The 14,929-nt window shown below is 38.8% G+C and overlaps 1 protein-coding gene across 4 annotated transcripts in view; it reads left to right on the top strand.

The window, feature by feature from the left end:
• The window catches only part of SMIM14 (small integral membrane protein 14), a 54,469-nt gene extending 44,365 nt beyond the window's left edge, over positions 1–10,104 (top strand). For all 4 annotated transcript variants that reach the window (XM_041459536.1, XM_041459527.1, XM_041459553.1 and 1 more), the window contains exons 4-5: positions 6,257–6,405; positions 6,962–10,104. In XM_041459536.1, coding sequence (XP_041315470.1) covers positions 6,257–6,405; positions 6,962–6,994 — 182 coding nt within the window. In that variant the 3' untranslated portion in view covers positions 6,995–10,104. The remainder of the gene's footprint in view (positions 1–6,256; positions 6,406–6,961) is intronic.
• Positions 10,105–14,929: the final 4,825 nt, after the last annotated feature.

The raw sequence follows: 14,929 nt of genomic DNA, 5'->3' as shown, positions 1-14,929 counted from the left end.
GTGAAACAATCCCTGATTCAGTGCCATGCTGGCCTGAAGGAGGAAACTGAGCTGTCCCACAAAACCCCTGAGGAAAAGATGGTGTGGTGCACATGTGCTGTGCAGTGCTGCTGGCTTACTCTTTCTTTATGGGCTTTGTAAGTTACGCTGTCTGTGACTTCCATCACTCCTCCTCTTCCAGGGGCACCAAGGGCAGATGTTTTAGTCTCCCACACCATAGACTTCTATGTAGTTTTTTTAATCACGGGCATGTAGGAGAGGGAAAGAGGCAGATGATGGGAGACAGAATATTTTCTATATTAGAAGGAGGCACAGACAGGGCATGGAGCTTTCTGAGCTTTAGTCCACAGTCAAAACCAAGCAACGGTAGGCCATTCTCACTCACACCTTGGGACTCTTGGATCATTAGTATTTATGAAGCCTTTAGACTAAGGACTGTATAAATGAGTAAGTTCTGATATGTGTGGCCACAAAGCCTGTGGGATAGCTTTAGTGTTACCAAGCTATAATACAGTGGGGATTTGAATGGTTTGCAACAAATAGCTTTCCATTCTGAGATTCTTGCAATAACTGTCTGTGCAGATGCAAGCAATTTGGCAGCAATTGTTCCAAACCAGTGGTTTGTTTCAAAAACCAAAGCAAAAATTACAGAGTAAATCTTTTCCTATGTTATTATATTGCTTAAATTTAGTTCTAGCAAAGGTATTTTTCTGCTGATGCAATGACACAGCCTGCGTATTTGTCACATTATTTTGTAGTGCTTCTGTGATGCTGTGCTTGTGGCAATCTGTAAGACCCTGAGAGTCAAAGGCAAAAATAAACAGATTGAGTCTGGAGAAGCTTCTAGAGAGGTTTTCAGAAACATATTAAAATAATTCTGGGCCAGTCGTCTGTGCATTGCTTCATCCTGTTTTTATGAGCTGTAAAGTGATGAGCTTACATTTGAGGTGGGTCTCCTCTTCCCTAGGTCCCACAGCTCCACTTCCTGTTACTTGTTGACTTCGATTCCTCACGTCAGGATCTCGATATGAACATTTTTGCTTCACTCTCACCAATTCGCTCATTCCTGGAATTTGTCTTCCTTTTGGAAGCACAGCTGGGAATGTTGTCATACACAGATTCTTAAGTTGCAAGGTTGTGGAATAACTGATGAGATGTATGTGGTTTTGTTTTTGGAGACGTCAGGGCTGGGGTTCAGCCAATGTCACAGCAGCATCATGTGTTGTGCTGCTGCTACCAGCTGGAAATTTTCAGAAACACCCTCTGTTGATTCTTCTGAGCGTGCTTTGTTTTTTCAGCCCTTGATTTCGGTTTCTTTTTTTTGTTTGTTTTTTAAAGCCATATCAAGGCAGTAATACCAGATTTCCCTCATTCACTTTTTCTGTGTTATGATCTCTAAATTCTTACTTACAGTTGTTGGCACCATTATGTCATAGTGACTTCCCTGCAGAGTTTCCTGCCAGGGTCAGGACCAGTGCTTTTGGATTTAGGTATAGGAAGATATGAGCACCACTTCAACAAGCATTTGGGCACTCTGCTTGATGGCTGTTCATCTGCTGGTTCTCCATCAGAGTATCTGCTGTGGCATTAAAGCATGTCAGGGTCTGATGACTGTTCCCTCCATTTCAGTGGGTGCCTTGCAGAAAAGAAAAGGCTGTAAGTTTCGAATAGGCAGCACATTTAACATTCTGTTGGGATTGTTAATGCTCAGCAAGTCAGAAGATCTTAGAGTTTCCCTTGAAATGAGGAATAAGAGCAGTAATTATTTTCTGAATTCTGTCTAATGCAAGTGGAGCACGGAGGTTCTCTGCGTGTGGCAGTTGCAACATGAGCCTAGGGAGGATCCCAGCTGGTACTGATCTGCTCTGATGGCTCATGGTCCTTCACAGTCAGCCTTCCCTGTCAAAGGAAATGAGGGGCTCCTGTCTGAGTTTTTTCTGTGTTCTAGCAATTTCCAGACGTTGACACCCTAATTTACCACATTAATACTTTCAGTACGATTCTCAGTGCTCTGCTAGGTTGTAATGTGGTCAGAGATGACTGTCTCAAATGTTGTCTACTCTACTTCCAAATTTTTATGCAATTTAAAATGAATACGTATATGTGATTCATCTTGATTTGTATTCATCTAGGGCAGTCACGGCAGCCTAACCTAACAGCTTGAAATGTCTGCCAACTCTTCCCTCCCTTTTCTGGGAATTCCCTTCTCCCTTCCTCTGCTGCTCAAGTCTGTTTTGGCTTTCTTTGTGTTCCTTATCCCTGCCTTTGAAAGCGTCAGCTTGCAGGCATTATCTCCTGAAGGTCCCATGGGCTCTTTGTCTTCCCTGATGATTCATTTCTGAAATACCTCTCTTCATACAGTTTTATGCCTTTCCTTCACAGAAGAAGCAAGGCTTAAAGCACCATGAAAAGAAGATATAAGTCAGAGACCATGCTTTTGCCTTCCTGCATGCAGATGTTCAACAGGTTTTAGCAGGGTCAATCAGTTTGTATTCCAAAAGAAGATATTTCTGCCATGAGAGGGCAGACAAAAAGCACCATATGGAATACATTTTTACTGTAAAACAAAAGAAATTTCTCCTCTTTCTTCAGAGTACAGCCTCACTCTGAAGGAAAAACTGCATTTTAAGAGCATTAAGTTCATGTAAGGGTATTTAACATGGGCACTTAGTAGTTTTAATATTGTATTCTTGAGATTTCATTTGCACAATCAGGAATTGGTTGACCTTTAATCTTTAAAAACTCTTTTTACCAAACTCATAATTTTAATAGCTTTTACTGCCTTCTAGAACCTCAAATGAATCTGCAAACATCTGTCACAAAGGATTTTTTTTTTCTACTTCCCATTTCTTTCTGGCAGAAGACTGGTTTGTGTGGCCTAGTCTCTGCTTCTGTAGGAAAAAGCAAGTCCAAAAACTGTATCTTGTACATGGAGCCACAGATAGGATTCACTGTAATCACTAACTCCCATGAAAGCCACTCCCACAATCTCAGACCAGCTCCTCATAAAGCTTTCTCCTGCAGAGAGATAATTCAGCCATGCTGTAAAAAATAAATAAATTCCAGGTAACCACAGGGCCAGAACTGCTCACAGGCATCATTCAGAAGTGTGTGGATATATATGTATGCCAAACCCAGGGAAGCAGATACTCTGAAAATCAAGACCTTGGGCTGGATTCAGTGTTGCAAGGAAAGGTAGGTTAGAGATTGTGTGTCATGTCTCTCAGTGACATGGGAATACGTACTGTTAAATTCTGTACTAGTTGGTGTGTCTGGAGCACTGGAGATTAATATCCAGATCCATCCATCAAAATGGGTGGTGGCAGGAACATTCATCTCAGACCAGGACAATCTTCTATCCATCTGAAAATATTAGAGAATACCATTCACAGGTGCTCTTAGAGGATAACCTTTAATCTTCAAGGAATCAAAACATCACTTCTAAATTACTTGCAAAAAATACCAGTTATAAAGGAACTGTGACTGTGTACTCTTAAAAATATTTTTTTCTGCCCATCACCATAAATTCCATCCTGCTTGGTTTCACCTTCACACAACTGTTCTTTTATCGGTAAGCTGGTTTTATCTGATTATTTTGTGATCTCAGGGATGGAGGTCTTTGTAGCAAGATTGTTGTCTCCTACATATAACTGCTTCCAGTAGCAGAAATAGCTTCCTGTCTGTTCTCTTGATTTGTGATGCAAAGCTTTGAAAAGTTGGATTCAACCCCAGCTGTGTGAAATTTTGCTTATCCTCTTCCCTGTAAGAGATTAAAGTAAGAGATTCTGAAATATCTCACATCCTTATTAAAGCACACGGTCATTTGTGAGAGATGCGGGTTTAACAGTTCCTTGGGAAGTGTAAACATTGTTGCCTGTTTTAGTGTCTGGCATGCCTCGAGTAGGTAGTACCGGGCCAGTGAGATCAGCTACTGTCTTGCTTAACTTAGTTCAGAACATGTTTCGGCACATTTGGTTCCATCTGAACTGTATTACAGCACAGGCTGGAAAAAACTGTCTTGCAATGAACACCTGTGGTTTCCCTCTGTGCTCCCTTCCCTGACCTGTAGCATGACCTGATCTGGCACCATTTGCTTACCCAGCTTCTGGTTAACCACCACAGACCCTAAGTGCCCAATGTTCAGCACAAATTCCAGTCCGTTTCTCTGCATTGCATGGGGAATCCTGACTAACAAGTCATCTGAATTTTCAGTCTTCTACCAGAAATATTTGCCAAAGCAGGTACCTAAGGCCTTCTTACTTGTTGCTGCAGGTAGTCTCAGAGTGGTTATTAATGTTGTCTGGAAGCCCAAAAATAAAGCAATTGTTCTTTTCATGCCAAATTATATGCTAGTCTCCTGGACTGCGTATATAAAGATTTTCCAAGATTTAAAATATTGATATATGCTGCTGATAATAATAATATTTTGGTCAACAAAACTGAAGGTCTAAACTCTTACCTTCACAATTCATATGCTTTCAAAATCAGTTGTGTAAGAGTTTAGTGAATTAAAGGCTGTAGCTTTCTTATTTATATTCTGTGCACTATGCCATCTCCTCCATATACAAAGCCCTTTTTTCACTCAGATTTTCAAAAGAATTCTCGCTTGTAATTGCATATAATTCTAATAATAAAATTCCTCTACATGAGCAACATCTCGAGTTTTGAAATGTCTATATATTTTGGACATTTAAAAGGCAAAAGCAGTCTCATTTGCTCATACATGTTAATGGTGGTGTTTGTGCTGTGAGAAGCATGAACTTCTATAATGCATAGATTTTTTCTTCTTTGACATTTTTGAGTGGATGTGATGTTAGTAAAGGACATCAGTCCAACAGCCCCAACTCACGAAGCCTTATTCCCAGAGCAGCAGTGTGGAGAATGGGATAGCTGTAAGCTTCCCTGCAGGGCCCCTCTGCTGTGTTATGAACAAACCCTTTCCATGGAAGAGCCTCTATTAGCAATGCTGCCCAGGATAACAGTGCTGAGAGTGGTTCTGTGGTATCAGCATTAACCTTCAAGGAAATTATTCCAGCAAGGTATAAAGTTATCAAGTAAATGTTAAATAAGAACAATCCAACCAATACTGAATCCAGACTTGATTCCATAATCAGGTGATCCACATAAGACAGCTTGAAAATATGACAGACACAAGTATCTCCGTGGAATTTTCTGGATGTTAAAATGTTCATCTGGTGTAATAAAATAAAATAGCTCTTCTCTTTCTGAAGGTTATTCATTATAGCTTTGAATTAATTGCTCTGTATCAGTTGATCATCTAGACAATTAATGAAGATGTTAGGCCTTCAGATACTATAATAAATGGATTCATGTGAATACCATAGGTAAAGATCTATACATGGGTTTACACTTGAGCTGACAAGATTAGTTACTGTTTGATTACTTGAAGTTATGTTTCAGAGGAGAAAAGTTGTTTTAAAATGTGCAGGTATTTGCAAGAGTTTCTTGATCTAAACAGATCAACCAGCCATTTCTAGCCTGAAGGTATTTTCTTAAATTTCTTTCCATGTGTTGATGTTTCAGGTATTCTGTATGAAAATTTGGTGTAACAATTTTATATTGTGTTCCTGGGCTTCGCCTTGGTAGCTCTGCAGCATTTTTTCACCTCCTGCCAGATACATTACTGCCAGAAATACTACATGACCTGGATGATCAGTCATGGAGATCTGGCGTATTGACACTGAAATATCTTCAAACAAACTCTCAAGAAATAACTTAAGAATAGATTCAAATAGATTACCATTAATTTGCTCCCTTCTTGCTAAAAATTAGCATGTTCTCTGTGTGGGCCTAACAATGGAGCCTAAGTTTTCATCAGTTTGGTCTTATTGTTTTATTTGTTTGAGGCAAAAAAAAAAAAAAAATACGTATGGGGCTTTTCCTACATGAATATATTCTGCATTAAGTTTGATTTCTTAAAAATCAAGTTTGATTTCATAAATGGGAAGTGTGTTTATCATCTCCAGTTACTAGGAGCTAATATGAATTAAGAAATATTCATGATAATTCTAAGAATACCAATGAAATATTATGAAATAGGTTATTCTATTTTCAGATGGGTAAGAAATATGATAAAATCAAGTATTACTGTCTCAAAGACAAAATGAGGGACTAATCAGAACACTCCATTGAAAAATATTTCAGGGATTTTTTCCTGAGATTGCATTTTTGGTTTCACTTGGGGAAAAGAACTCAGCTGTTACTCTGTTATAACTTGAGTTTTCCTTGTCTGTAGTGCCAGGACCAAACTCCTCCAGTGACAATGGCATCAGCTTTGCCATGATAATGATGGCCTGGGTGGTGATTGCACTTGTCTTGTTCTTACTGAGACCTAGTAATCTAAGAGGATCAAACACAGTCGGAAAGCCAACCAGCCAACACAATGTAAGTGCATCTTCAAGTGCCCTGCAAGGAAATTCTGTAATAGCTTAAATCTATTTTGGTTTAATACACACTGTCTCAAAGTAATTTTTTCCCATCTTTTTCACTGTATTTTCTTGGAACTCCATTAAAAATTAAACGGAGCTAGACCAAAGTGAAAGGAATCATGAAGGCTAAGTGTGGGATGGAGCAGGTGCAGTGTCCTCTGGACACTGTCTGTCCCGGGATGAAACTGCCTCCTGCCTTCTTAGATGAAAGGGGACAAGCACTGCCTTTAAGAGAAGTCAGTAAACAAAATTACAACATGATACTTTGACAAGGGTGGTCTTGTCCTAGATGTGGGATCATGAAAATATCTCAATTAACACAGGAAAAAATACAGGTTTTTGATGCTCATTTCCTCTAATTATTTTAAGAGATATTGAAAAACCATGAAAGAAAACACAATGTAACACTTCTGAGTTCTTCTATTACTATATCTTCCTGTGTGAAACAATGTGTCTAATTTTGTACCTGCCTTTTTTTTCTTTTTTTTCCTTTCCTCCTCTCTTCTCCCAAGGGACAAGAACCACCAGCCCCACCAGTGGACTAGAGCATTCAGTATTGGAAAAGTTCAGCAGCTAAAACCTTGCACGACCAAATGAACGAAGTGACCAGATTACTCCTGACCCCCATTCAATACGGTTTTCTTTTCTCGTTTATATAGAGCAGAGTTATCACTCAGCAGTAATCTTCATGAACTGCTTTTAGCAACTTCAATTTTAAGTTAATTTTTGCTTTGTATGTTATTACAATTCCTATAAGATTGTAATTTGAATAATGGTAAGGCATTGCAGGGGTTTTTTGGTTGTTACTGTGGACATTCCACTTAATCTCTTTCTGTTACAGTGATCCTAATTTCTTTGACGTGATTTCTGATATGCATTGGAAAAAAAAGAAAATCCCAATCCACCTATAAGAATGGAAGGTTACTGACCTTTCTTCAGATTAATTCATATTTCTTCTCCACTATGCTTCTGAGAGTTATATTATGGTTGGAAGTACTTAGTTATGTGCTGAGAAATAGAAATTGTTTTATATTTGCCCTGGTTTCAGAGCAGCTTTTATTCTGGTCTCCAGACCACTAACACAGTTTTCAGGGTTGCTGGCAAAAGCATGGATTGTTCACTAGAATTATACAATGTGTGTGCATGCACACGTAAGTGAACATGATGATTGCCACTGTCAAAGCTTTGATCTATATATTGGGAACTTTACACAAAAGATTATACCACCAAAAAAGTTAATTCTGCCATTTTCATTAATAAATTGTATGTCTTATTCAATATGTTGTGAAAAAACATATTCTAAACCCAGGTGTGTTTACTTATAGACTTTCATAAAAGAGAAATTTAGTAAGAAGAAGAACTTGGTAGAATTTTCTGTCCTGGCATAATCTTTTCATAATTGGTACCTTAACAAGTTTTTAGCCATGATGTAATAGATATTGGACAGGATGAAATCATACCAAGTTACCACAGTTACCAACTTTTGGTATACAACATGTACTGGATTATTCAGGTTTTTTCACCTGTATGTTATCAGCAATTCTTAACATTTCATCCTTATCTACTAGTTGTAATTGTAGAATAACAAACTTGCAGGTGACTACATATGGCATGTCTTGTCCCTCTAATAAATGTGTGTATGTGTGGTATGTTTAAGTGTGTGTATGTGTGGCTGTGCACGCACCTGTGCATATCTCCCATTGTGGCAAATGGGAATGACTTTTTTATGTACATTAATTTAAGAACATTTTAAAGATGTACAGAAAAGCAACACTGTATATTTTTCTTGTTCAATCTGAGAAAGTGATCAGAATAATATAAAGAACATTTTTGTGTTACCAACATGAAACTTCTCTCCTTAAAGGTCAGTAGAACAGACATATGGGAATTCTAAGCCTTACTCTACAAACCTTTATTTCATGAGGATTTTAGTTATGGAGTTGAAGGAACTAACTGTTAAATTTCAAAAAGGTTTGTATTAACAGGCTCTAACAAAAATCTCACATCAGATCCCACAGTTGACAGATGCAGGGTTTTGCTCTTCAGGGTAAATGGTGAGCCAGCTAAGCCTCCTACACTCTAAAGGTACAGTGCAGACCTGAAGAAGAGCTTCTGTAATTTGATGTAATTGACCTTTGAATTTCTATGGAATATTGTGCTCCCAGGCACAATAGGAACGTGGTTTAAAAAAAAAAAAAAAGAAAGAAAAAAATAAGAAGATTGGGCCAGGTGCTCTCAGTGACATCAGTGCAGTGCCATGTAAAGCAATGAAACTGCAGGAGAGAAGCTGAGAGAATTTGTCCCATTATGTCCAATAATGTACAGGCCACAAACACTGTGTAAAGATGTCACTGGGACAAGCACTCTGCCAGTGCTTACTTTTTGCCTTCCGTGTACATTTATGTTTGGGATGCTGTTCAGAACAAGTAATACAGCATCATTTTGTTGAACCCACAAGGAAATGTATATAATCTCCCACACTGACCTTTTTTCTCCAAGGATTTTTGGCCAGAATTCTTCACTGTTGGAGGCATAAAACAAGCTTCCAATTGATTAAAAAGCCAACTGAAACAGGCTTCTATTCAGAGCACTACTCCTCATCCTGTTGGGAGTTGGTGAGATTTACAGGAGATGCTTCTCACTTCTGAAGATCAGTCTCACTTAAATGTCTGTTTATGTATTTATAAAACTTACCACGTGCACCCAGCTCTAGGAGTCTTGGCAAATGAACTTTTTGTTCAGAGGAATGTTGTGGTTTACCTTTAAATGAAATGTCTTTGCTTGAAATTCCTCTAATTGTCCCAGTGATTTTATACATGTATGCTTTCCTCATGTAAATTGCTATTTTAAATTTTCTATGTAAAAGAAAAAGAACATTGGAAATATTTTATTGTAAAATGTTTTACTCAAGAGCCAGGCCACTATCCCACATCAAAATGTATGCCTTTTAAATTCAGATACTCCAAGATATAAAATTCAGATCAGCGCTCTTAATTAAAATAAAAGTAACCATAGGACTGTATTTTGCCACTCTTATTTGTGTTAAATAGTGCCTTACTCATCAAGTAGTTGCACTGAATTTGTGGAACTACTCTGAGATAATGTACTAGTAGCAGCTTTAGTAAGGGTGGCAGAAATCTGGCCTTTAGTGATGTAATTTGTGATTAAATAATTGTATCATGGTTGCAGATGTTTATGGTAAATTTTGGGAAGAGATTAGTGGTATGCAAAGCTCCAGGGTATGATCAGTTTTGTAATGATGGTTTTAAGCTTGGTTAGTCAGAGATGCAAGTTGTAGTAACTTGGAAAATATGGAGGGGAATTTACAATTATACCTTAACTTTGTTAAAACAATAGTACTTTAGAGTCTGCTTAACACAATTACTATACTCTGAAATGAGAAATCATATGTATTCATGCACTGTCTGCAGATCACTTAGCCTTGTAATATTAATGATTGAAAAAGGAAGAGTGAAGATGTTATGTACTTAATGTAAATCGGTGGTTTAAAATATTTGAATTATGCCAAACAAAAAATCATCTGTGCCATTTGCAGTTTCCTAGTAATCTTTTACTGAGTACTTGGATTGGGATAAAGGGCTTGTACTATGCACTTTTTATTGACTTAACAAAATAAATAGCAATCATTAGTAAACTTTTGTCTTTGTCTTTTAGTTTTTATATAAGATATAGGGCTGCACCAACCTATCAATTTCTAAGGTAATTTGAAATCATCGAAAAATAAGAGTCAGTAAAAATAGTGTGTCACCTGTGTAATTTTTAAAACATAAATTCTAACTTTTCTAATGGACATTTGCATATGTATCTCAAGCAAGTCAGAACAAATAAAAAGCAGTTTCCAATACTTTGATGACCAACATGGATACCTTTGCCTTTTGCTCTTCAAAGTAGTTATGCAAACTAGAAAGTTAGAAATAATACAGGAAGAAAAGTAATGACAAATATGCTGATTGTGTTACTTTGTTTTAGATCAAATCCTACTACTTTGGGATTGCAATCTGTTTTCCAGCTCTAGATCTTGGCAGTGTTGGACCCAGAGCTGCTTTGAGGAGGGAAGATGCTGCAGTGGCTCTAAGGCAGTGCGTAGGAGCAGCAGAGCCCTGCTGCTTCCTCACTGTTCCCATGAAGTGCAGCACTCTTCTCTGGAAGCAGAGCACAAAATTCTGAGCACTGCCTCAACAGCAACTCAGATCCCTCATTAAAGGTTCCTGTGCTAATCTGAGGAAGAAAAGGAGAACCAGGGGAGCATTAGGTTTTAAAATAACGTATAACTATCCAGAGATAGTGGCAATAAATACCAGAGAATCAGAAACAAAATCAGAATAATAGAACAACAACAACAACAAGAATTAACAAATGTTTTAGGCATTTGAGTCGATCTAAACAGTACAAGATCTTACTCAAATATCAATAATGTTAGCTTATCAAAATTTACCCTTTTACTCAAACATGAGATTATAAATAACCCCTGAAACTAAAGCTAAACTTCTAAGCACACTTGTTAAAATGTTTGCCAAAGATGCAGATGCCTATTGGGAAAAGTGGTGCAGAAAGAAAATTGCCACAAATTTAAATTCACATTGTTGAATAGATCTGTACAAGGCCTAGCTGTTCAAGATCACCAGTAATTTGAAATTACTCTGCCCCAAAGCCTGAAAAAAAATTACCTTATTTAGGATGTTTGGGAAAAATACACCAAATCATTGCAGCAAAATATCCCATTAAGTGAATTCCTTGCAAAAGTGGACTACTTACATCCTTTTCTCCTTCTCTTTATTTCTCCAGTACCAGCCAATGGCCTGCAGTGCCATCCACTGCAAAGATCTGCACCTTGGGGTGGGGGAAGAAGCAGAATATTCCATGCTGAACCACATTCTCACTTGTAAAACAACACAACTCTTACCAACTTCCAGGCAACATCAGCCGAACATTTTTCTTTTCATATAAGAAAAGTAACTGAACACTTGTATGAAAATTGCCAACTCCCATAGCAGACACTTTGTAGTTAAATATAATAGCTATAAGAATCTGGCTTCCACACTACCTTTTTAACATCTGCAGGTCAGAGCACTGGCCAGAGGGGTTGTCTGAAACAAATGTCCTTCAATATTTGGCAATATATATTAATTCACCCTATATATACAGCATTTTAAAGGTTTCACTCTTCTTGCCTTTATGGAAAGTGTTACTGTAAAATACTTACTGAAAATAAAGCAGTAATTGATAATCAAAGATCACATGTAGCAAGGTTTAAGAAAACAGTCCTTTGCATTTATAGGTTTTGTTGTTACAACTTCCAAGCTATAAATGATGAAACAGAGGAGTAGTTTTTGTGACTATGTAGTTTTCAGTCTTATAACTGGTTTTAAATTAATTTATCCTGCAAAAACTGTCCTTAAAATCTAGAGATGAGAAAATATGTTTCCTTTAGCAGACCAGTGAAAAACCCCACTACTGTATAACATTCTGAAGGTTACAGCCGTTGGTTTGATATAAAAAGCAAATCTTAAAAAAGGTGTTCAGTTTAGGGCAGAACTTGAAATTATATATGATGAGATGAAAATGATTAGCAAGAAAACAACCCAAAGAAGCCTCCACAGGACTGGCACTACACCAAACACCGCAGATAATGCATCAAAATCTGCTTTCTTGTGATGATGAGTAAAATTGGGTTTCTTCAATTCCCTTAGTGATTTCATGCAGTCTTGTTTGAAATAGAAAATTCAAATAATCATTCTCCCCTTCATCAAATATTAGCTTGCAATTTGAATCACAAATGCATCTTGTCTCTGACACTCCCTCCTGCTGTATTGTGTTGGGCTCCAGTATGTAAGGGGAAGAGATTAAACCAAATTAGCTTTTCACTATACTGTGAGGGTAGATCAAATCTTCACCTTATTTTATACAAACAACTGTTATGGCAATAGGACAGCTCAGCTGGATAAAACTCTTTAAAGGAGGGATGCTACAGGATGATTTCTCTCCAGTGGGGCAGTGATGAAAAGCAGTGCCTTACCTGGCTGCTCGTACTCCATTGCATTGGTTTCAGCATTTAATGTTTCCTTACTGTTGTTGAGGTGGCAGCTAGCCTGAGATGGCTCTCCTGCTGGGAGCTGCAGCGTACCCCGTGTTCAGAAAAGCAGGGCTGCTGCCCACAGCACTGCTTCTGGAGGAGCAGCTTTGATGTCTGGCATGAAGTGTATGGTTTCCAGAAAAACATCAGAAGAGAATGAAAAAAAAGAGGCACTTACAAAACAACAGATAGGCCACCAAACGTAATCATGCCTGGAAGGAAATGTGAATAATTTCTCTGTATACTGAGAGCTTTAAATAATGTAATTAGAGGAAGGTCATGTACTGGGACACAAAACGTTGTGCAGTTACTTGAAGAATGGGGTTTGACGGGATATTTTCATCAGAGTGCTTTTCCTCCAGCTTTCAGAAGTTTTAATTCTACATGGCTTTGGGGTTTTATTTACGTGGCAGTATTGTACATGAGACCTGATGAGGTTGTTGTCCAGATGTTCCATGCCATATGCAAACAGGCATCTTGAACCTGACCAGAAATTCATTGCATTTTGCAACAAATTTTACTAATAATTGCAGTTTGAGAGGCTGGTTGTCCCAGCAAAGAAAATACTGTATTAGATTATTCATAAGATGTTTAGGCAAACTGTCAGGCTGTTCAGCAATGTCATAGTTCAGGTGAACCAGAGAGGTGGAGATGAGGAGAGGGTGTAAGTAGGCATGTGCCAGGCAGAAAATGTCTCTTGTAGCAAGACAATGTTGGCTCTGAGCACACGCAGAGCTCAGGTTCTCATCTGCCTGTGTTCAAAAACAGCGTATGGCCGCTTTATGCAGCTGTTGGAGGCTTTTCAACGCGCATGCCCAGTCCCACACGTCCTGAATAATCTCTTTAGCTGCATCTCCTTCCTTCCTCTTCACGTTGTAAAATACAAGGCATGGATTCAAATACTTATCCAACTGGTCTTCTGGGCACTTTTGTGCCTCAGCCTGGGACTGTTGCCGAGTACCTCGGATTTCCCAGTTACACATGCGGTTGCTTCCCAGTCATGCTTTGTCAAAAGTTAAAGAAAGGCTTGACAGACAACAGTAGTTGTTGAATCTGTGTCAGATGGTAGTGTCAGAAACTGATTACACAAACTCAGCTGCCTTTGGTTAATGATCAGCTAAATCTGGTTGGCAATCAGTCTGACATTAAACAATAACCAGACAGGATTCAAATCTTTAATATCCAAGGTTCTTTGCTGGCTTTTCTTCCCACCTCCAACATCAGGATGCCAGCCAGGAGATTATGCAATCATGAACTCACTTGCTCTTTGTCTTCCCTCTCCTATCCCTCATCCCCCAAATCCTTCAAAAATCATGATTTCTCCTTTGCATAACAGAACAGCTTGTACATGGGAGGTGAAAAGTGGCCCCTCCACCCACCTTTGGCATTCAGATCACTCTTCTGGAAAGGCAGAGGTGTGGCCTCAAACCCACTCCCCAGTACGCTGGAAGAGGGATTCACCTGACCTAGTCAATTGCCAATGCTAAAGAAAAATGCACCTGAAATCCCATTCCTCCTGTTACTTAGTTTACTTATCCTGCACTGCAAAAGCATTCACAGTCTACACTGGGCCTTCAAAAAAAACAGAGCAGAATTCACAACTTTTATTTTAAAAAATGGCCAACAGTGGACCAGCCTCATCCTTTGCCGCATCCTTACATAACCTTTCTTGCCTTGCATGCTGTTGGAAAAAATTCTACATCCACATAACCTTTCTTGCCTTGCATGCTGTTGGAAAAAAATCTTGGTAAATGATGGGTGTGCCTCAATGGATAAACCATTGAGTTTTTCCTCAAGAAGATCCCATCCAATAACTCAGAATTTTTTTTCTGTAAGAAGAGGGGAGACCCAAACTTCACACCATTTATTTGCAATGCCTTTGAGCCCTGCATTTTTTAATCTGCCCCCAGTGCCCTCACCACCAGAGTGTGGGCTATAGGGAAACAAAAGCAGCCCTTGTCATCCTTTCACAGAATCATTTAGGCTGGGAAAACCCCTCCAAAATCATGCAGTCCAGCATTTCAAGTTAATTTGTGCTGTTTGCAAGAGGGAATGCGAGATCAATGTCCCAAGGTGTGATTGTCTATCAGTGAAGGTCCTTTACTTTGAGAAAAGGGACTGGGGTCCATTGCCTGTTCCAAGGGCTCTTCTGACATTTGAAACAGCTCTCAAAGAATAGACAACAACCCAGACTTTTCTCCTCCCAGGAAAGGGCCATGATTACCAGCCTTTTCAAAGTCCTTGGCAAGTAGCATAGATGCAGGTGGAGTGTTAGATCCACGTGTTTCTTTACAATCCTCAGGACACAGCACTGTCCTGAGGTAAGTATGCCCGAACCCCCCAGCCCAGGAAGGCTCTGAAGCTCTTGCCCTCGTTCTTAGCAAAC

This window comes from Pyrgilauda ruficollis, unplaced genomic scaffold, assembly GCF_017590135.1.
Source record: "Pyrgilauda ruficollis isolate IOZ18807 unplaced genomic scaffold, ASM1759013v1 scaffold1, whole genome shotgun sequence".
Lineage (NCBI taxonomy): Eukaryota > Metazoa > Chordata > Aves > Passeriformes > Passeridae > Pyrgilauda > Pyrgilauda ruficollis.
Note: the sequence above shows the minus strand (reverse complement) of the source record. Positions and strands in the feature narration are given on the sequence as shown.